Source organism: Electrophorus electricus, chromosome 15, assembly GCF_013358815.1.
Source record: "Electrophorus electricus isolate fEleEle1 chromosome 15, fEleEle1.pri, whole genome shotgun sequence".
Classification (NCBI taxonomy): Eukaryota; Metazoa; Chordata; class Actinopteri; order Gymnotiformes; family Gymnotidae; genus Electrophorus; species Electrophorus electricus.
In genome coordinates this window covers 10,396,635-10,419,216 of record NC_049549.1, presented here as the reverse complement: position 1 = coordinate 10,419,216, position 22,582 = coordinate 10,396,635, and the positions used below count along the sequence as shown (strand labels likewise).

Here is a 22,582-nt window from a genome sequence, read left to right as displayed (position 1 = left end):
TACCCCACAGATACTAACTTCAGTGTCTGTAATGAACAGCACTGATAAACAAATCTAAAAGAACATATTTATCTGTCCAGGATAGCTCATCAGGCCTTCTCTGTGCTACTCAACAAGGTATTACAGAGGTACAGAAATAGAACATGGATGATTTGGCAATTACAGTATTATTTCACAAATAGTTAGCTGTAATTAGGTAGTTAAAATGATGAGAGTGAATTTACACATTCTGCACTTGGTTTTAAAATAATAACACTCAAAGCTATATGTTCAAAGATGTTTCATACCATTATACTGAAATGTTCTGGATTTGCATGAATTTTGAAATGGTGATTTGTTCTACTAAGATTAGGACATAGAGATTAGGGTTTATTTACATCTGCAGGTAGATTTCATTGGTCAGAGCGTAAAAGCATGCTGTTTTTGTTGGCCGATGGCCAATTATGTCCCAGTGAACTGTGTGGGTGGGCGTTTGATGTTCACTGAGGTCAAACAAGTGTTATGTCTATGGTGTACACTAACAGTACCTTGTACTACCCGACTGTAACCATACGCATTTGGACTTCTCACACGAAACCATATTTTGATTGACAAAGTTTGTTTAAAACTTAATAAAACATGTACATTCAAATTCTGTCCACTCTATATGGACATGCCCTGTTGATGCAAAATTATTCTGGTGTTTTTTGAAGTAATATAGACAAATATGTACTTAAATACATGGTGGTGACACAGATGCTGGTCATTCAACGTCATGCCTTGGTCAGCCATCAGAACAGTTCTTGGTTCAGGTTCCCTCCAGGTTTTACTCAAGAAAAACAATCCTCTTAATAGTCAGGCCTAAGACGTGCTGCCACTCTGTCACTGGATGCAAGAACAGAACGCAGGCTGCTCCAGACTTTTCTCTAAATCACGGCGTTTGAGCCGATCACCCAGCAGGACGTGCGGCGAGATTTCAGGGGTCATGTGATGTGCTTGATTACAAGGCAAAACCATGACAAACCTCTTCAGAGGTGGGACCACTCCCACCCTGCAGAAACCCTGCCCCTGCCAGCTTAATGGTAGCTGACATGTAAAATCCTGAGCCAAAGCAAATCTTTCCAAAAACTATTTTTGTTGTTATATCTGACTAATGGTGAGTGAACTTGGGGAGCTGAAGGGGTCTCTGTGTGTTTGCCTGCAGAAAAGTTGAGTTGCCCAGAAGAAGAGTCACGATTCCGATTGACCGGATTGGAGTGGGACGTCTGCCCAACAGCCGGGGATAAACTCCATGTTTGGCCACATCCCCATATACAGGTACACACTGACATTCAGTATTCAGTATTTTGTTATATGTTGCCAGACCAAGTCTGTAACACAGTTCAATCACATAATCACATCTGAAGGTTTTGAATTCTGTGATATTTCCAACGAGCAATTCCAAGTTAAATAAAAACAAAATATGTGCTAAACAGACATTGATGATGTTTATATCCTATGTCATGTTTGTCCACAGGGGGGTGGTATACATGTAGAAGATGCATGAAAAGGACGATTTCCCACAGATGTAGTCATCTCGCAGTCCTCATTCAAAACCTCTTTATATGTAGCCTAAGCTTTACCTTACATCACATTAAGTCTTCTGCCCATATCTTTATGAGCTCTGACCTGACCTGATGCACACACGTTTTGGTCTAAACCTAGTTCTTTTTTCAACATCATAGGTTGTGCAACTGTCCAGTGGTCTGTCAGCTTCTTTAGAACATCACATAACCATCTTTTGTTTTATTATATTGCTGTGAGCTCACCTTCAGCCCACAGCCAGTATACATCTACTACATGACACATTATCTTAAGGTTGTTAAGCAGCAAGCGTCTTGACCTCTTGTCTTATGTATTCTTTATCTCTTTGGGAGAAATTAGACTATTGTGCTGTAGTATTTATCCCCCAGAGAAAACACACACACACACACACACACACACACACACACACACACACACACACACACACACACACACACACACACACACACACACACACACACACACACACACTGTATTGACTTGACGGAAGGCAGATCAACAGAGTTCTGCCTTAACATTAAACCTGATAGGACATTTTAACTGTGTGGTCTGTTATATTGTTTTTTTTCTCGGAATCAATCAATCAATCAATCAATCAATCAATCTATCTATCTATCTATCTATCTATCTATCTATCTATCTATCTATCTATCTATCTATCTATCTATCTATCTATCTATCTATCTATCTATCTATCTATCTATCTATCTATCCTCTACAGAATGTGGTAAGAAAGTAAGTAAGCAATGTTTAAGTAGTTATATATATATTAGTCTGTACATGATGAATGAAGAGAAAATAAAGATGAGCCAAAAAGTCACAGTACAGAAAAGAGTACAGAAAACGGCGGCAAATTAAAGAAACCACAAATGTATTTTATTTATTCATTCGTTATGCCTATATGTATTGTGGGAAGTAATTGCACAGCTAGCAGGTTCAAAACAAAAAGTAGAAAGACAACATCATCACATTTGCACTGCGCAAAAGTGCAGATTACAGGCTATAAGTCCAGTGGTAAAAAATATATATATATTTACAGGGAACTTTATGGCACACAGTAATTGATTTATTGCTTATCACAAATCAATTTTGAGGATCCTGACCAATTAAAATGAGAAAAGTGTTATTAATTGGAAGAAATTCCAATTCCAGGAGTACAACACTGCCAGCAGCTGCCTGGTAATGCGGGGTAACTGCGTGGTACTACAGGGGATCTGGATATTGTGAGCTGCGGAGGGACCTGGGGCACCCAGTCTTATGTCACAGCTTATGTCTGGTAGAACACAGTAGACAACACACTAGAGAAGAGCCTTTCAAAAAGAAAGCCTGTCACTGGCTTTCCAAAGCACAAGGAGGCCTAGAAAAACCTGTTGTATCTTATATTATATGACATGCAGGGAAAAGGAATAAAAGTAGAGCTAGAGAGGAGGGATCCATCGAAAAGACAGAAAGAAAGGCGGAGAGAAGCGTGACTATCACTGCTCCTCAGCCCCATGTTGATGCATCTCTTATCCTGTCACCATCAGTGCTCTGTGTTCATCTCTGCATGAAGCCAGTGGACATAGTTGGCCACTCGGGTATATACCCCATACACCCGCTCGCTCCCACACTCCTCTGGCCCTGCCCAGGACACCAGACCGTGCGCCACCCACCTCCCACTGCGCGGGTCCTCCATCACGAAGGCCCCACCGCTGTCGCCGAGACAGGTGTCCCGGCCACCTTCGTAGAAACCTGCGCAGAACATGTTCGCTGTGATGTTGTAGTTGAGCGAGCGCGATGCATAGCTGGCTTCGCACTCCTCCTGCGCCACGACGGGCAGCTTCACGTATTGCAGCACCTCGGACACTACGCCGGGGTCAGAGGTCAGTCCGCTGCCCGAGGCGTCGGCGGCGCTGATGCCCCAGCCTGCGACCACGCCCAGGGCGCCGGGTGTGGGAACGAGCGCCTGAGCGGGGAGCGGCGGCGCAGGTAGACACACGGGCCGCACCAGATCGCCCAGCACCACCTCCTGTTGGAGGCGGACCAGGGCGATGTCGTTGTCGTAGTTACGCGGGTCGAAGTGCGGATGCAGGATGAGATGCTCGGCCTGCCGGCTTGTGGAGGGGAGGCTGTTGCGGACGTTGGTCAGGCCCACGGTGGCCCTCACGTGCTCGGGTGCCACAGGCACGATGGAGGGGTCACGGCGTGGAGAGCTCAGCACGTGGGCGGCCGTCAGCACCCAGGTGGGCGAAAGGAGAGCCCCGCTGCCGAACCAGCGGCCCACGGGCACACGGGACACATCCTTCACGGACAGCAGCACCTGCCAGGGAAACAGACCCTCAGGCGCCGTCCGTCCGCCTACAATCCGCTTCTGCTGGGCCGGAAATGGCTGGGATGGCTGACCGCAGGCTTACACAACACACACACACACACACACACACACACACACACCACAATATGACACACACTTTACTGACCCATTACATGTGCACTTGTCATATTCATTTACTACATGTGCATTGAGTTATATATACAAATACATATAAACATGTGGGCGCACAAAAACGCACGCACGCATACACATGAGTGTACAAGTCTCAGGGGCTGATTTCCGGACATTCCCGCATACCAGGTTTGACTCTGGTTGTGGAACAGGGCAGCTGGGACTCTAGCTGTGTCTGTGCGGTACTCTTCAGTTCTGTAAGACAAAGACACATTTTACACTCTGACCTTCTCAGTCCAGCAGCAGAGACAGACACTTCCAAATACACAGCACGGACAGAAAGCCCAGTCCAAAACAGAGACAAACATTCCTAGAAAATTCCAACACAAAATAATACAGAGTTAGAAGTAGATACATTCCCAGATACAAAACCAGAGGCAAATAATCCCAGATGAGGGCCAGAGACGAAGACATTCCCACTCAACATTCCCGCTCCCATTCCAACATGAACTGCTGCCGAACCCACTGGTCTTAGTCCTGCTGAAGGAGCAGGCTGAAGGTGGGTAAAGTCTCACCTGAGTTACATGCTGGAAGTGAAGCGCCATCCTGTCTCACCCACAGCCCACTCTGACCACATGTGTACACGCCTGCATGAGACAAACAACAAAAGGGGGGGAATGAGGATATGTGCACCCTCAAAGAAACCGATCAAACAAGCCTACGGTTTAAGTGCGTGTGGGCCAGGCTCATGAAATGATGCGATTTAAGTCATGTGACTGGTGGTGACAGCTCACTGTAGCCAGTAGGAGAGTTTCTGCAGCGGTACTGGATGCTGGTGCCAAACGTAGTGCTGTTGGTGGAGCTCTGATATAGCACCTCTCCAACAGACACATCTATAAGTCCACAGTCAACCACTGGGAAAGGGGGATGGAGAGAAACGCAATGAGAATCTTTGCACAAAATAAAAGGACAAAAGATTGTATGAGGAACTGAATATGATCAGTTTAATTTTGAGGGAAAAAAATATAAAAGAAGTTTTTAGAATGACAGATCAATACGAGGGAAACTGGATTAGTTCATATCAAGGAGATGGAGCATTAAACAAATGAGACTGATTGGTGGATACTGCTTTATGGTAAAATGATTACAGAGGTGATAACTAATGAGATTTGGAGTTCATGTTGAATTAGCCCAGGGCCGAGAGGAAACTGAACCATACCTACTTCTGCTGCTTCCATCTCTCCAAATGAGACCTCTGTCCATGAGAAGTGCAGCAATTTGCAGTCTGTCAAATCTGCTTTGTGTGTGATTGTTCTAAAACTAAACAGACCTATGTCCATGCACACAAAAAAGTGGGGTTTGAACACCAGGTCTATAGCGTTATCAAAATATTCAGTGCCCAGTAGAGGGAGACAGAGCTTACACTTACTCAAATCATTCATCCCATCTTCCGCGTAAAACTTAACAAAAGTCAGAAGCGACATTGTTTTTTTCTGTATAGTGCATCGCACATGGCGAGCCACTCACTAGGCTGGCCTAACACGCTGCACACTAGCAAAGCATGAAACTGTTCCAATGAATGCCAACTTTATGGCATTTTTTCGTTGTTGTCCTCGGTAACATTACTGATTACACGTTTTTGTAAACATTAATATTAGCCTACTTGAGAAAAAAAAATCTATATCCTTTTATGACTACTGACGCTTGCTATTGTTGTTTGAATGTGTGTGGTCGCGGCTTCCTGGTGGAGGAGTCTCCTCAAATATTTGTATAATTCATCGTTTATCATTTACAGTTTCTTCTGCCACAGCGTCGGCGGTCAGCTTCAGGCCGGCTTCTTTACCATGGGATAAGTTCAAGTTCTTTGTTGTTTTTTTGCTGAGCGTTGTTCTATTATGAACAATCGTCATATGAAAATAAGAGCAAAATACGGTAGAAAATTCCGTAAAACGGAAAAAAAAATATGCCGGCAATCTACATTTATGAATGAGGAAACGTGTTAGCGCGGTGCTATTTCCTGTTAATGATAGATTTTATGAATTTGTCACACTGAAATGCTGCTTGGTAGTTTCTATTTATAATTTCTAGTCTGTACCACTGTATTAACTAGCAAAAAAGTCTAGAGAGTCAAAAAATGTGCTCAGTAGTGAAATTTACTGTTTCGCAAAGGCACTTTTACAGGTCAAAATAAGTTCTGCTTGCCCCAGTGCTAAACGAACACATCAGTCATGTAGAAGCGGATTCGGTAGGGTGTTATCTACAGAACCGCGGGTCTTTTCAGATTCCTTCTCTGGTAGGCAGTGGCGAAAGATGTGAGAGAAAAAAAAATTAAACAAGAAAGAAGGGGGTATCCGTGGGAAGGAGTAGAGAAAGTAGAGGGGAAGAGAAAAGGAGAAAGTAAGTGAGAAACAGAAGAGACATTTGAGGGATACTCAAAACAATTCAACCCCACATTTCAATCCAAAGCCTTGCAGTTGTTAACCCTCCAAAGTCTAAGGGCATTTTCTCTGTTTTTACATATTTTCTTAACTTCACTTTAAAGGTTCTTAGTTATAGCATGATACTGATATGTTTCATATCAAAATGTTCAGGCCAATCTCAAGTCTCTTTCTAAAGAGGTAACATTTGACCTAGAGCACCACATAAAGAAATAATATGGCCATAAACCTGAAAAAATGAGGTCCAATTTTAGAAATTTTATATTTCATGTGAAAACATACCTGTTTTGAAATGAAGTGGACCACAAAAACATTCACATGGTGCCCTTGTGTGCTCTGGCAAATGTCATAACCCAGACAGACTGATCTTGAACAGTGAGAGAGCAGCGAGTGTCTCTGGAGCAGTGAGAGTGTACTTGAAGAGCAGTGGGAGACTCTTACAGAAATGATTATACAGTTAGAGGTTTGTATCCGCACATTAGAGAACACAGCTACTATTCAAGGGCCAGGCTCTCTGTTAGGATGCCCTAGCGAGAGACTAAGGATATTTGTCTGCAGCAATCAGAGGTTATGAAGAATAATATTAAAAAGGCATGTAAATAAGCCCCGATGATGTACACTGCAATAATACGCACTGGCCCCTTTCTAATGCAATTTAACGACAACATTTACAGCAGGTTTTGGTCGCTAAACTGCTGCATGTCCAACTGGTGCTCAGAAACCATTGTGGGCTGTACAGATAATTGGTCTACCTTTTTGGGCAAGCCTGGTCTTGTTGCGATTCTGTTGTATCTGTTCCCCTGAATCATGCAAAAAGTACCCAGCAAAGCCCATACTACCATTAGTATCGATATGTAAAGCCATGACTGTACATTATATCATTGCTAATCTGGAGCTTGATGCCCTGCGTGCCTCAGACAAGAAGACAACTTGGCCTTAAATGAGGCTACACCCACAGGGTACAATAACAAACATTCCTCCAATAAATGAGGCTACACCCACAAGGTACAATAACATAAACATTCCTCCCGTAAATGAGGCTACGCCCACAGGGTACAATAACATAAACATTCCTCCCGTAAATGAGGCTACGCCCACAGGGTACAATAACATACACATCCCTCCCGTAAATGAGGCTACGCCCACAGGGTACAATAACATAAACATTCCTCCCGTAAATGAGGCTACGCCCACAGGGTACAATAACATAAACATTCCTCCCGTAAATGAGGCTACGCCCACAGGGTACAATAACATAAACATTCCTCCCGTAAATGAGGCTACGCCCACAGGGTACAATAACATACACATCCCTCCCGTAAATGAGGCTACGCCCACAGGGTACAATAACATAAACATTCCTCCCGTAAATGAGGCTACGCCCACAGGGTACAATAACATACACATCCCTCCCGTAAATGAGGCTACGCCCACAGGGTACAATAACATAAACATTCCTCCCGTAAATGAGGCTACGCCCACAGGGTACAATAACATACACAGCCCTCCTGTAAATGAGGCTACGCCCACAGGGTACAATAACATAAACATTCCTCCCGTAAATGAGGCTACGCCCACAGGGTACAATAACATACACAACCCTCCCGTAATTGAGGCTACACCCACAGGGTACAATAACATACACAGCCCTCCTGTAAATGAGGCTACACCCACAGGGTACAATAACATACACAACCCCCCCCCCCCCCCCTCTTAAATGAAGTCGTAGCAACCACTTATAACAATGCTCTAAGTGTCATTCTGAAAACATTTAAAGAAAGTATTTCAAAAGAGGAGGAGTCTAATGTTTTGAAATCCTTTATTTGAATGTAAATGATTATTTCTGTTTGACTTAGAAATAAAAAATCTTCACAGTCATTTTACAGGCCACCAGGTCCTTACTGTGGGTTCTTACAGGAGTTTGCCAACTTCTTAGAAAATTAAGTAATCTCTATGGATAAAATAATTAAACTAGTAATAATGGTATTGTTTTTCAAACAGCACAGGACCCACCGAGAAAAGCAACTGTATCCATCCTAGATCCTGCTGGTCTCACACAGCTAGCTATTCACTCATACACTTAGCTTAATTTTAACATAGGTAGCAGCTATTGTCCCTCAGATTGCACCAGTCTCTGACCATCACATGTTATTTGAACTATACCCAAGTCATATTATATGATCATCCTCGTGCAATAGTGTCAAGCATATCACAACGTTCGCCATAGCTACTAACTATAGTGAAAACCTTCCAACCATTTCCAACGAGTTAGACAAACGTGTACCCTTAGAGTCTACTTTTCACGCTACACAATGTGGAACCACTAAGAAATAAAAGAAATGGAAAAAACTGTACAATGGCGATACATTTTCACCATATCCTTTGCTTGTGCACTTCAGACTTGTACAATACAAAATGGCACTTACTAATGCGCATGCAACATATCTTTAATCTTTGATAGATAAAAGCATGAATAATCAGAAATTAATATTCAGTACAATATCTAAACATAGTCAACCACTGAATTTCAGCAGCCTGCAGCAGAAATGTAAATGTAATTTTAAATTTGTAATTAAAAAAAAAAAAAAAAAAAAAAAATCTAAATAAAACAGTGTCCCTCAATGACCTGTGCTTAGACCTCTCTTTACACTGTACATGTTACATCTTGGTAGTCAAATGGTAAATTTAAAATGATTGAGGACTGTGTAAAAGCTATGAAAGTACAGATATCAGATAACATCCCTCTACTAAACCCAGACCTGGACTGAAAGCCGTTAGAAACAAACTGTCTCAATTAACTGGGAACAACTGTGAAAACCCTTGGCATTACAATCTATCCTGGCCTTTCCTTTAATGTGGAAACAGGTAATAATGTTAAGATAGCCTTCCTTCATCTTTGAAATATTACAAAGCTAATAAATCCACTATCCATAAATCACACCAAAAACTACATGCTTTTATTCAATCAAGATTGCGCTGTAATGCCCCATTAACTGCATGTTCCAGTAAGAGTCTAAACAAGCTTCAGTTAATCCAGAATGTGGCAGCTAAGTTAGACCATATTAGCCCAGTATTATCAACACTGCAATGGCTGCCTGTCAAATTTCATATTGATTACAAAGTTTTGATACTGACATATAAGCTGGATGTATAATGGAAAACTATTACAGGATGCTCCCCCCCCACGAGGCACATGGTACGGCCGGCCGCGTGCAGGGGGGTTCACAGTATGTAGCCACGCCCTCCGTGATGGCACACACCTGCACAGGGTTCAGTGTTTTGTCTATTTAAACCCCTGTCTGTGTATGCCTTGTCGTTGGTCATTGTTGATGTCGTTTATGTTAACGCTGTCTATGTTGTTGTCATGGTTAGTGTTTAAACTGTGTGTTCATGTTCATCATTGTCACTATTTGTGAGTGCCGCTGTTGTTGTTTATGTTTTATGTTATTAAATGTCTCATTACGTCAAGGGAGCCTGTGCGTCCTGTACCGCGCCCTGCGGCGCTCTGGCTGCCGCGACAAAAACATCCTTGGGTTCCTTGAAAGGTGCTATATAAGTGTAACTTCATTTATTTAAATCTCTACATGGCCTTGTTTCTCAGTTTTTAAGTAATCTTATTTCCTATTATCCGTCACGCATACTTAGATCACAATGCACTGGTTATTATCAAAGGCAAAAGCATTTACATATAAATCCCCCCCAGCTTTGGAATAATCTTCCAGTCAGTGTTAGGGGATTCATACAATCTGTTTTAAAGTTGAAAAGCTATTTGTTTAGTCAAGCTTTAGGAAATAACTTTCCATGTTAGATGAATGGTGCAGATTTTGGGGTTCGTGGACATAGCGAATTATGGTAAACCATAATTCTGTAGTCCTGCGACTCTCACACATTCACACGTTGTCTCACGGAGCCCCCCATGGCTCTGGCCTTACAGCTGAACTGTAAGTTCTGTACGTGTCTCTGTTCTGCTTTATTAATCGCACAACTGTCCAGTGCATTCCAAACAGAGCTTATCATCTCCATGTCTATTTTTCTCTTCTGAGTTATACAACTGCCCCTCCTGTCTCTGCTGATGTGAATGCAGGTCTGACCCTGCAGGAGAGCTCCTGTTTGTCTCCCTTTTGGGTCCCGCTGTACCTGATTGGCTCTACTGATGAGATTAAAGCCTTTGTCTGGGTGTCATGGAAACAGCCCATCTCCACATCCATCGGATCTCCTGCTAGGCTGTGTTTAAATGTTTCCTGTGTGAACTCTAACTAGAACTGCTAATTGGTTCTCACTGAATAAACTAAATACCTGTGGTGAAATGACTGGCAGGAAGAGATCCACATGCAGGGCATAAGAAATTGCTAGAGAGGGAACAGGGCAAAAGCATTAGCCCAAAATCTAGAAACTAGAGAGAACAGGCGGGGGTCAAAAACCGGGAGATGACAGAGCAGAGGTACAAAGTAAAACAAACCAGGGGAAAAAGGGAAACCAGCGGCAGCAGGATTATGAAAGCACTAGGCAAACAATACTTTGCGAGGCATGATAGGAAGACCAGGTTTAAATAGAAGTAATTACATGGGAGACAAGTGAGTAGGATCAATGTTCAGGTGAGGCTGATCAGTGTGGGCATGGTAACGCAATTAGGGACGCAGCTGCACGAAGACATGACAATACCTCTCCTAAACATTTGTTATTCATTTATTAGGTTTTTTAAGTTACTCTTATAAGCTTATACCAAAAAAAGCTAAATGCATAAAGCAACTCTATTCATTATATGTTGTTAGTTTGCCAGCCAGTGTTGACCAGAGGAGGATTGCTTCCCCTTTTGAGCCTTGGTTCGGCCCAAGGCTTCATCCTTGAATTGAAATGACAGTGTGTCTGCAGAGTAGTTGCATTGTAGAGCGGTGAGAGTGTCTGTAGAGCAGTGAGAGAGCATCTGAAGATCAGTAAGAGTGTCTATAGAGTAATGAAAGTGTCTGTAGAGCAGTGAGAGAGCATCTGAAGATCAGTAAGAGTGTCTATAGAGTAATGAAAGTGTCTGTAGAGCGGTGAGAGTGTCTGTAGAGCAGTGAGAGAGCATCTGAAGATCAGTAAGAGTGTCTATAGAGTAATGAAAGTGTCTGTAGAGCAGTTAGAGTGTCTGTAGAGCAGTGAGAGAGCATCTGAAGATCAGTAAGAGTGTCTAGAGTAATGAAAGTGTCTGTAGAGCAGTTAGAGTGTCTGTAGAGCAGTGAGAGAGCATCTGAAGATCAGTAAGAGTGTCTATAGAGTAATGAAAGTGTCTGTAGAGCAGTTAGAGTGTCTGTAGAGCAGTGAGAGAGCATCTGAAGATCAGTAAGAGTGTCTATAGAGTAATGAAAGTGTCTGTAGAGCAGTGAGAGTGTCTGTAGAGCAGTGAGAGAGCATCTGAAGATCAGTAAGAGTGTCTATAGAGTAATGAAAGTGTCTGTAGAGCAGTTAGAGTGTCTAGGTTAGTGGGAGTGTCTGAAGAGCAGTAAGAGTGTAGAGTAGTGAAAATGTCTGTAGCGCAGTGAGAGAGCATCTGAAGATCAGTAAGAGTGTCTATAGAGTAATGAAAGTGTCTGTAGAGCAGTGAGAGTGTCTGTAGAGTAATGAAAGTGTCTGTAGAGCAGTTAGAGTGTCTGTAGAGCAGTGAGAGAGCATCTGAAGATCAGTAAGAGTCTATAGAGTAATGAAAGTGTCTGTAGAGCAGTTAGAGTGTCTGTAGAGCAGTGAGAGAGCATCTGAAGATCAGTAAGAGTGTCTATAGAGTAATGAAAGTGTCTGTAGAGCGGTGAGAGTGTCTGTAGAGTAGTGAGAGAGCATCTGAAGATCAGTAAGTGTCTATAGAGTAATGAAAGTGTCTGTAGAGCAGTCAGAGTGTCTGTAGAGCAGTGAGAGAGCATCTGAAGATCAGTAAGAGTGTCTATAGAGTAATGAAAGTGTCTGTAGAGCAGTTAGAGTGTCTGTAGAGCAGTGAGAGAGCATCTGAAGATCAGTAAGTGTCTATAGAGTAATGAAAGTGTCTGTAGAGCAGTTAGAGTGTCTGTAGAGCAGTGAGAGAGCATCTGAAGATCAGTAAGAGTATCTATAGAGTAATGAAAGTGTCTGTAGAGCAGTGAGAGTGTCTAGGTTAGTGGGAGTGTCTGAAGAGCAGTAAGAGTGTAGAGTAGTGAAAATGTCTGTAGCACAGTGAGAGAGCATCTGTAGAGTAGTGAGAAAGTATCATACTGCATACTGTAGTCATACTGCAGGGCTTTGGACTGAAACACAGTGCAATACTGTTTTAACAGAAACAACTTAATAGCATATTAATTTTATAAGTATCTTATATTTTTGACTGAAATGCTGTTAGAATGGCATTACCATATCGGCAAACTGCTAGTACCATATCAGCCTACTCACAGTGACAAATTTTAGTGAAAACACACATGCACGCACACACATATAAAACAGAAAGACACTTTATCTTTTACCTTTACAAAGGGGTATATTGCTGCTCCAAGTTCCATCTGTTTGACACTTTATCTGATAATGCTCAAACTCCTCTCCATCCTTAGAAAGAGAAAGGTGGATAGAACCAAAGGAAAAATAAAGGAATAAGCCCATGTGCCAATGCATGCATTGTGGCCACAGTGAATCAGTGTCTTTCACCTTTTGCAGTGAGTATCCTGGGTCACAGGTCACTGTGATGTGCTCTTTGAAGAGGTATTGGGATTGTAGTGGCTCCAAATGACCATTGGGGGGCGCCAAAAGGACTGGGCACTCACTCCCTGCAGAAAGAATAAGTTCTTATACCAAAGCTAAATGTCCAATACTAAACAATACCACATATTGCTGACTGCACAGGTAGTTAGCTTCTAAATAATTTTAACATTAATAATTATCACATAAAGAAAACTATAAAACAGTCCCAACAAAATAATTTCATAGAGTTCTATTACATCAGAAATGCTAACCAAACATGTTGGGCATCGTTTTGTTTGCCGATTCTAGCAAGGTAGCTATATCATGTTAGCCTACTACTCTAAATCCCAGAAAGGTGGGCTGCTTCTACCTAATTCTGTCCCTGAACCATATTGGTTGTGAGATCAGTTTATAGTTCCAGTGGCAGAACCTGAGGGCTGTTACCTGCAGAAGCATAGGTGAGCTTCCAACCCAGATTCTCTCCTGAGTTGTCACTGTGAAACCTGATGCTCACACTGTTGCTTAACGTCTGGATCCTGTCCGGGGGCCGGTCCCCACAGAATGGGCCGAACACCCTCGCTCCTGCCTCAATCTGCACGCACAGTACGATCATCATCATCATTATCATCATCATCATCATCATCATCATCATTACTTTAATAAGTATGAGCACAATACGGTAAACGCATTAATTAAACTCAGCGGTCATCAGTCATCTCTATAGGTCAGCAGCACTGCTAGACATAGTGAAGCTATTAGCTTAACTACATTTCCCTAGAAGCAAGCTCTAATGCATCCTGTTGAATTCATCTTATTATGAAGCCTTTTATATGCCAAAACAATGTGAGATTATGGCCCTTGAGCCTGGCTGTTATCACCCCTGATCTAAGCACAGTGCAGACGTATTAGGTTTTATAACATGAGTGTAAATAGTCACTCAGTGTTTTGGTCGGAGTAATGCCATTTGCCTGAGCAAAGATAAACTGTTGGGAGTTCCATATTTATAGTTCTAATTCTTGTTCGTCTGGTTCGTCTTTTGGCATGTCTGTGCATTTCCGTGCCCTACTGAGCCCATGTATCCCATCACACTTCAGAGTGATTTTCATGACTTTACTTGAAGGTAATCCTAGCCTCTGTGACGTGCCAAATGAACTGTGAACTTCTTACGATTCAAAGAGCTCGCAATATTGTAAACACTGCATGCAGAGCTTTACCAAAATCAAGTAATGGCAAAACGCTTACAAAAGAGCAGAGCTGGTTAAAACATTTCATTAAAAAATATGACTGAATTAATAGTAAGTAAATATGTGCATGGTCTGTACAGCTGGTGCCCTTATTGTTGAACACTGCAGTCAGGTTGATTACTGTACTACACAAATCATACAATATGCTACCGCACTGCATGCTCACACCTATTTACATGCTAAAACGCTAACCCTACTATCTTCAACACTGGCATTTGCTAATATTTGTCGCTGTAGACTCATTAACCCAAATCTGTGTGTGTGTGTGTGTGTGGCACGCCTGGCTGGGGACTCTTATTGCGGAGGGAAGAGAGAAGAGTGTTTAATCACACATGAACCGAATCACCAAAGACACAGTACATAGTTAACTTCCTCCAAGGCTGTTGGAAAAGGTTTAAAAGGGTTCTCAGTGAAGCATATTCCAGTTAACACTCTATTAAAATAATGAATCTGTGCCTGAACAAGTGCACTCTGGAACTGAATAAAATGCTAAGGGAATCAAGACCATTACACAAGATTACAAGTTGAATGAAGGCCATTAAAAGAGTCTACATTTACCTTTATGTAGTCGTAGGGGCAGGGGACTTCAGGGTGGTCCTCTATGTCAAAGCTGTCTTCGAAATCCAGGGTGACCAGGAACCCCTCCTCCACCTCGATTCGGTACACACAGTCTGAGCTCTTTGGATATGGCTTAGGAAAATCCGAACTGGTGATTAGCCCAGAACGCTCCGTGTACACACTGTCACTACACTCCACTGTAGTCTCACACACACAATAACAGATGCACACACGCACACACACACATACGCACACACACACAGAAGCACATTACAATACTGTTCAGGGTGTTGATATGACCCGAAAAAGGATCAAGTATGTTAATTAAAGGGATCAAGTATGGTAGTTAAAGGGATCAAGTATGCTAATAAAAGGGATCAAGTATGTTAGTTTCAATGTTAACAAAATCTCAGCCATCAGTCGGAAGTCTTCCTTCTGGCAGCAACCGCTGCTGCTGTCCTTACAGGCTGCTGTCCTTACAGGCTGATCTGAGGTTCACAGGCATTTTGCAGATTTCGCTCGCATCTCAAATGTAAATATTTACATTTTTAGCTTTCAGTTACCATCAGCAAGGCTGAGGCAGAGTGGACATAAAACAGACAAACAGTCAAATTCTCTCTCTCTCTCTCTCTCTCTCTCTCTCTCTCTCTCTCTCTCTCTCTCTCACACACACACACACACACACACACACACAAACTGAAATCCCATACATGTGAACATTCTCTACCTTTCAATCTTTGCATATTTAATGTTTGACACTTATAAAAAAAAAAAAAAAGAATGCAGTGAACAGGTACAAGCATGTTCCAGGAACGTACCGGTAGGTTCACTCTTATAGTTAACTACATACCATTCATATTAGTTTCAAAGTAGTTACTGAATTATTCACAGTAGTTCCTAAATAACAGGCCTTCAGATTAATAACTATATAATAACGATAGTGTTTAATAGGTTAAACACTTCCAACTTCTTACATTCCTTTACATACACACACTTAGAAGATCCAGTCACGGGCAAATCACATAATGGTCAAATCACACAAGTTCTCAAGCGTAAACAACACTACTCCTATGACCTACTTCCCATTCACTTCTGTGTAAATCAGGTTTAATTGCTCAGTGTGAACTGCCCCGTGGAACCCAGCTGATCTGGTATGTAGTACGACGGCTGAAGCCATTGGGCTTAGGAATGCCACTAATGGTAGCTTATCGATGTCTGGTGGAATTCATAAACAAGCCGCAGTACACAGGCAGCTCACCCACACACATACGTGCACCTACACATGCGCGCACACACACACACACACACACACACACACACACCTCTGCTATCTTTGTGTGGCAGTTTCAGAAGGGTCAGACTAACCAAATCAACCTTTCTCAAGACAAAAATGTGGACCGGACAAAGATCCCTGTGAACAGGACTGAAAAATCACTAAGGCTACATCATATAGGGGAAAATACTGTACTGCAATTATACTGTTATTCATTACAAATTCAATATCATTTGTGATATATTAAAAACATAGTGGTGACCCCTTGATATGATTAAAGAGTGCCCCTTATTATTTTTCCAGAAAGTATTAACACTTGCTGGATCATGTAAATTCTTTAAAACCTGCAGAGAATGTCTAAGTCTAGTCAGGATGCTCATAGCACACAAGAAGAAAATGTGAAAAAAAAAGACCTCATTTGCATAAGGTTTCTTGCAGCCTTCTCTAATATCAATTCTGCAGAAGCCAGTATTGTGAGCGGCACGTTCAGGATGCCAACAGTACGACAGGCATCAGTGAATGGCATGTCCTGTCAGTGAATGGCATGTCCCATCCCAGTGGACTTTGTCAGGAGACATGGATCTGTGTTGGCCCTCAGCTGGTGCAACTCTTGACACAATATAAGCCTACACTATTATGAATATTAAACAAAACACAAAGCTTAATTGTACTGTAATTCCATGAATAGTTGCTGCAATTACAACATTAACATCAAAATAAAACTAAATGAAGGAGTTAACAATAACTCTTTCTTTACACCATGGCCAATAACTTTGATCCAAATTTTACATTAGAATGCCATGGTGACACTCAAAGTTTGCTGTGCTTCAAATAGTACCTTTGCAAGTTCTGTTGTCCGAATGAAGCTGGTATCCATAACGACAGGAGCAGTAGTAGCCGCCAATGTAGTTATGACAGAAGTGGTCACAGGCCAGCTCTTCATCATTCTTGCCCCTACATTCATCTATATCTATAAAGAGAAAGAAAGAACGCAAGACTTAGAGAGGGACAGAAAAGAGAGAGAAAGAAAAATGCACAGAGAAAAGTACAACATAAAGAAAGACCAGGAGACAGAAGATATTTTTATAGCGCAATTTTTCCTTCTACAATTAGGAAACTGAAGAGTGATGTTCAGTTATGTCTGTCTGGGAGAGCCAGAGTCTAAGTAACTTATGAGTTGGAATAGGTCGTTCCGAGCAGGGAAATGACCAAACTGTGCTGGACCTTGGACCACTGAGAATGGACCTGCACGCGCTTACAAGGGACAGAATCACGTGTGTGTGTGTTTGTGATTTGACGTACGTCACAGCTGTGCAGTGGCGGTTCTGGGGTCAGAGGGGGCCAACGCCCCATGACAACAAGCTTGGCCCCTCCGACGGCCCCACTAAATGAGCACTGAGTTTCTTCACTATTGTAAACACACAGCCCCTCTAACATAGTCACTAGCCCCAGCCTGACATGGCCTAGAACTGCCACTGCGGTAGTGTGTGTGTATTTTGGATGTTACCCACCGCACTGTAGTATGTGTGCGTATATGTGATCTCACACACTGCTTTTCACTGTCGGTACATGCGTATGTGCAAGTATTTTTACCCACTGCACTGTAGTGTGCTTCAAACCCAGAGTGGCGCTCCTCATTAGAGAAGTCTGAGCGAAATGCCACACTGAGCATGCTTCCTGGGGACAGGATGACATCATCAGCAGGAACCCTCTCCGTGTCCGTGTTCTCTCGCCCACAAAATGCTGCCAGCTCTTCTGTCTCTGAGTACACCTGCACACACACACACACACACACTCACACACACACACACACACACACACACACAGACACACAGAGACACACACACAGCTAATTAATAAGACTGTCCGCATAAAATACAAAATGCTGCCAGCTCTTCTGTCTGAGTACACCTGTACTCACACACACACACACACACACACACACGCACGCATGCAAGCACACACACACACACAGACACAGACACGCACGCAAACACACACACACACACACAGCTAAGACTCTCCGCATAAAATACAAAATACTGGCAGCTTCTCTATGTCTGATTATAGCTGTTTACACACACAGAGACGCACGCAGAAACATTTATCTTATCTTCCTAGTTTGCCTGTTTACACTACATGTCACTGAACGATGAGTCACTCATGACTACTAAAGAAAACACAAACACCAATACACATGAATAGATGCTCTCACACACACACACACACAACACACACCATGACCTGATCATAATGCTAGAATAGACAGATATGTTTTGGACTTCAGTGATGCAAGACAAAGTAACTCTACGTGTTAAATGCTTTTTTATGCACAAACCCAAAGTCACCACATACTTCCCCAACATTCACTTTGCCACTAGCATCCAGTGCCTGAGTTCCACCAGCTCTGAGCACAATGAGTGGCAGACACTTCTAAAGTGGGTGGTCTGTGCGAAAGAATGTCGGTAACTCAGTGATTTGAAAGACCACAAGAAAGGCCTAAATCTAAGACCACAGTTCACATAAAACGTTACGTGCGCTGATGTAAAAATTATCTGCTCATTTCTTTACTACTAATTTACTTTAGATGCTCAGAAATGAGCAAAATCACAATTGTAAACTGTAACTAGGAATATAAGTGATACACTGCTTTATTACCATTTTATAACTAGGACTCTGCCCTGGAACACAAGCTCAAATAGGAATCCTAAACTGAGGTTGTAAAAATCCTGAGAGCATATTTATCACAGTCACTTTATTTGGGATTTCACCACTTTACACAGAGGCATAATACAGAGTGAGTGTGATTTCTTATCACATGTATGTGTGTGGGCGCAGATGTGTGTGACTTAGTGTGTGCTTCTGTATTCAAAGTCAAACAGTCATATATATGCATGTGTGAATGTGTGCATGTGTATGCATGTGTATGTATGCACAGGGGAGGAAGGGCGATGTCCTGTGGCCTTTGTGTTTGGCACAGATTTGAGTCTGTCGGCATGGCACGATGCTGTGGCAGGTTGCCGTGGCACCCACCAGAGGCCATTTGAATATGAATACGCCCCCTGTAGTCTGAGGAGCCCAGTGGCTGCCTCGAAATAAACCCTATTAACTCCACAGGCAGGTCACCCCAGCATCTCCTTCATCTGCCTGTCAAAACCTTTCATCAGAAAATATAATATAGCCTGAGGCCCTGTGCTCTGGAGTGTAGGAAAATCCCAAGAAATGTTTCTTTAGGCTTAAAGAGAAACAGGCTGCAATCACAGTGTTACACCTTTAACATCCATAGTGCAAAAGCATTAAATTATGAGTGTGGTTGGAGCTAATTAGTAAATTATTATTGCTGTCAATGGTTCAATCCGGCTACCGTTTAAACCACACTGCTCTCTGGGGATAGTATTGCTCCATTTGGCTCACGTGAGGAACTAAATGACATGGCTCTTATTCAAAGAGGAAAAACCTTTACGATGTTGCTGAAACCGTCTACCCGACAGGCCTGGGCTCAGGCAAAAATACTTAATTGTGTAGCTGAAGGGTGAAGAAATCAATTTTTGCTGTGCTAAAGTTTGAGTACACGCCCCGGGCACGAAAACCTGGCACCAGGGTGGCGCCCACAAAAAAAAAAAATCCCTGGCAGGGTGTGTCAGTTGGCATAAAGTTCACAGCGCAGGCCTGTCTCCCTTTGGCTGCTGTGACTGCTCTAAAAACAGTGAAACAAAGTTCAAAGATTTCAGTACGTTTTCAGTTTCTTAAAATAATGATTTAACGTGCACATTTGGAGCGTTGCATTTCACGTGTTTCGGTGTTTAGATTGTTATGTAATGGTGAGTGCAGGTTCGAGCCTCAAAGCAACTTACCTTTACGTAGTCATACTCACACAGGTATGACGGCTCGATATCGAAGTGCATGAAGTAGAGCCGAATTGTATATCCGCTTGGAACAGTGACATTCCATTGCAGCTCATTGTCCTTCGGGTAGGACTCGGGAAAGTTCGGCGACTGAATGGTTCCGTACATGTCTGCGAGCAGCAGGACTTGGGCCCACGCTGGGCTCGCGGGCAGGAAAAGCACGGGCAGCAGAGCGCTGGGTACATCAAAACAAAACCAAAAACACGCGAGTGGAAACATTTTATGTCCACTTTTTTTTTTTTATTGCTCACGAGAGGTACTGCTACGGTACAATACATCGCGTAGTCATCTTATATCGCGGAAAATGTAGTAACCTACATAAAAATGCCTAACCGATTTCTGGAATAAAGCCGTGGAGACAAATCAGAACTAGCCTGAAACTTCTTCGCTGCGACATTGTACCTTGATGTCGTTGGGCGTTGAATTAACCAATAAATCCTAAAGTTAATTCTGTCCCTAATTGCGCGTTTAATGAATCACGGCATATCAAGCTTGTGCTTATAACTAGCGAATTTCATGCTCCAATTAAACCGTTAGCCCCCGATAAAAGGCAGAAAAAGTTGAAGTCACATAAAAACGTTGGAATGCTACAGAAACTAAATAGAACGCCTTCTCACCGCGCCAGGTCCATGACTCGCGATGTTTCACGCTGAGGGTCGTGCACAGACTCTGGCATTCACGTTTACGCTCACTTTTCATGCGCGTCAAATTGCAACTGTTTACAAAGTGTGTGTGTGTGTGTGTGTGTGTGTGTGTGTGTGTGTGTGTGTGTGTGTGTGTGTGTGTGTGTGTGTGTGTGAGAGAGAGAGAGAGAGAGAGAGAGAGAGAGAGAGAGAGAGAGAGAGAGAGAGAGAGAGCATGTAAAGCGCAAACAAAAGTGCAACATTAAAGGGCTTTGAGGTCTTCTGAATTGAGATTATACTTATATACTGCACCTCAGCTGACTTCAGACAGAATTCATCCCATTTATTGTTCAAATGGGAAATCAAATATTGAGAGAAATCAACCATAGAAGTGCACCTTTTCCATCACTTTTTCTTACATCCTACTGTGGAAGAATAAATGAAACCTGCATCTTCCGATTTCTGAAGCCATTAATAATGATGTTGTTGCTTTTAGCAATAAGAAGAGCAATTGTTGTATAGAGTGCCCACCGTCAGCTTTCAATCCAACTGATGCAGGTAAATATCAGATGAACTGTACAGGATTAACAGCATCTATTGTGCGTACTCCTCCCATTTTAAAACAGTTTTCAGACAGTTGACTGGTCAGTTCTTTCTTGTCAGTCCAACAGATCTAACAAACGTCTGTAGTTTATTTCATATATTGAGTGAGTTGCTTTTGTATGTCTCAACATTCTCACCATGGATATTAGACATTTTTCAGGTGGTTTTCATAGGTTCAGGAGAATGTCTCTCTGTTTGGTTATGAGTGCTATAGACCTTTAAATGTCCTTTCATTTGAAACATCCATCATGGCCCACACCTGTCTCTCACTGTGGGCGCAACATGCTAATTGGTCTATCAGCAGAACAGCTTTGTAGACTACAGGTGGTTGGGTGTGTGCGTTTGTGTGTGTGTGTGCATATATGTTTGTGTGAAGGGCAATGGTAGCTCAGAAGTTAAGGTGTTTGACTTGTAATTGAAAGCTTGCTGGTTCAAGCCTTGACACTCTTGGGCCTCTGAGCAAGGCCCTTAACCCTTAATTGCTCAAGTTGTACTCAGTAATAATTGTAAGTTGCTTTGGGTAAATGTGTTTGTGTATGCAAATGCATGTGTGGTATATATGCACCCCTGTGTGTGAGCAAACAGACTGATTGAAAGAGACAGACACACTTTTTAAAACCATACACTCGCTGGCCATTTTCTTAGTACAGCTTCAGTTCTTCATAACATGGATTGCACAAAGTGCTGAAAGCATCGTCTGCAATTTTGGTCCGTGTTGACATGATTGCATTATATGATTGCTGCAGATTTTTCAGCTGCACATTCATACTGTCAATTTCCTGTTCTACCACATTCCAAAGGGGCATTATTGGATTCAGATCTGGTGATTATGGCGGCAACTGAAGTACTGAACTCATTGTCATGAACATCAAACCAGTTTGAGATGACGTGTTCTTTTTGATATCACATGCTGGAAGTAGCAATTCTGAGATGGGTCAGTCATGGTCAAATATGTAAGTTGATGGTCAGTGACCTTTTTCAGGCTGTGGCAAGAAAATGCTCCAATTAAACCGTTAGCCCCCGATAAAAGGCAGAAAAAGTTGAAGTCACATAAAAACGTTGGAATGCTACAGAAACTAAATAGAACGCCTTCTCACCGCGCCAGGTCCATGACTCGCGATGTTTCACGCTGAGGGTCGTGCACAGACTCTGGCATTCACGTTTACGCTCACTTTTCATGCGCGTCAAATTGCAACTGTTTACAAAGTGTGTGTGTGTGTGTGTGTGTGTGTGTGTGTGTGTGTGTGTGTGTGTATGTGTTTGTGAGAGAGAGAGAGC

The 22,582-nt window shown here is 42.5% G+C and overlaps 2 protein-coding genes across 5 annotated transcripts in view; one reads left to right on the top strand and one right to left on the bottom strand.

Annotated features, from left to right (window-relative positions):
• ostn (osteocrin) overlaps positions 1-1,982 on the top strand; it is a 3,404-nt gene extending 1,422 nt beyond the window's left edge. Inside the window, exons 3-4 of the mRNA XM_035534363.1 lie at positions 1,184-1,296; positions 1,496-1,982. Coding sequence (XP_035390256.1) covers positions 1,184-1,265 — 82 coding nt within the window. The 3' untranslated portion in view covers positions 1,266-1,296; positions 1,496-1,982. The remainder of the gene's footprint in view (positions 1-1,183; positions 1,297-1,495) is intronic.
• Positions 1,983-2,861: 879 nt separating this feature from the next.
• masp1 (mannan-binding lectin serine peptidase 1) lies at positions 2,862-22,491 on the bottom strand. Of its 4 annotated transcripts, none has more exons than XM_035534504.1 (13): positions 22,402-22,491; positions 20,028-20,253; positions 17,767-17,944; positions 17,012-17,143; positions 14,901-15,097; positions 13,543-13,690; positions 13,066-13,184; positions 12,888-12,966; positions 5,205-5,315; positions 4,780-4,899; positions 4,561-4,632; positions 4,172-4,240; positions 2,862-3,951 (listed from the first exon to the last, which is right to left on the bottom strand). In XM_035534504.1, exons 1-13 carry the CDS (start codon positions 22,458-22,460, stop codon positions 3,086-3,088), a joined length of 2,376 nt encoding a protein of 791 aa, XP_035390397.1. In that variant the 5' UTR covers positions 22,461-22,491; the 3' UTR covers positions 2,862-3,085. The 4 variants fall into 4 exon arrangements, with proteins under 4 accessions (XP_035390397.1, XP_035390395.1, XP_035390398.1 ...); XM_035534502.1 differs by lacking the exon at positions 22,402-22,491 and adding an exon at positions 20,696-20,787; XM_035534505.1 differs by lacking the exons at positions 5,205-5,315; positions 22,402-22,491 and adding an exon at positions 20,696-20,787.
• Positions 22,492-22,582: the final 91 nt, after the last annotated feature.

Bases quoted from the DNA above. Each gene is read 5' to 3' on its own strand.
- masp1 (XM_035534504.1), bottom strand. From the start codon at position 22,460: ATGCCAGAGTCTGTGCACGACCCTCAGCGTGAAACATCGCGAGTCATG. The intron at 17,945-20,027 runs GTAAGTTGCTTT...GTGTGTGTGCAG, and splicing joins GTGAGTATGACTACGTAAAG to GTGTACTCAGAGACAGAAGA. The intron at 4,241-4,560 runs GTGAGACTTTAC...TTTGTCTTACAG, and splicing joins ACTTCCAGCATGTAACTCAG to AACTGAAGAGTACCGCACAG.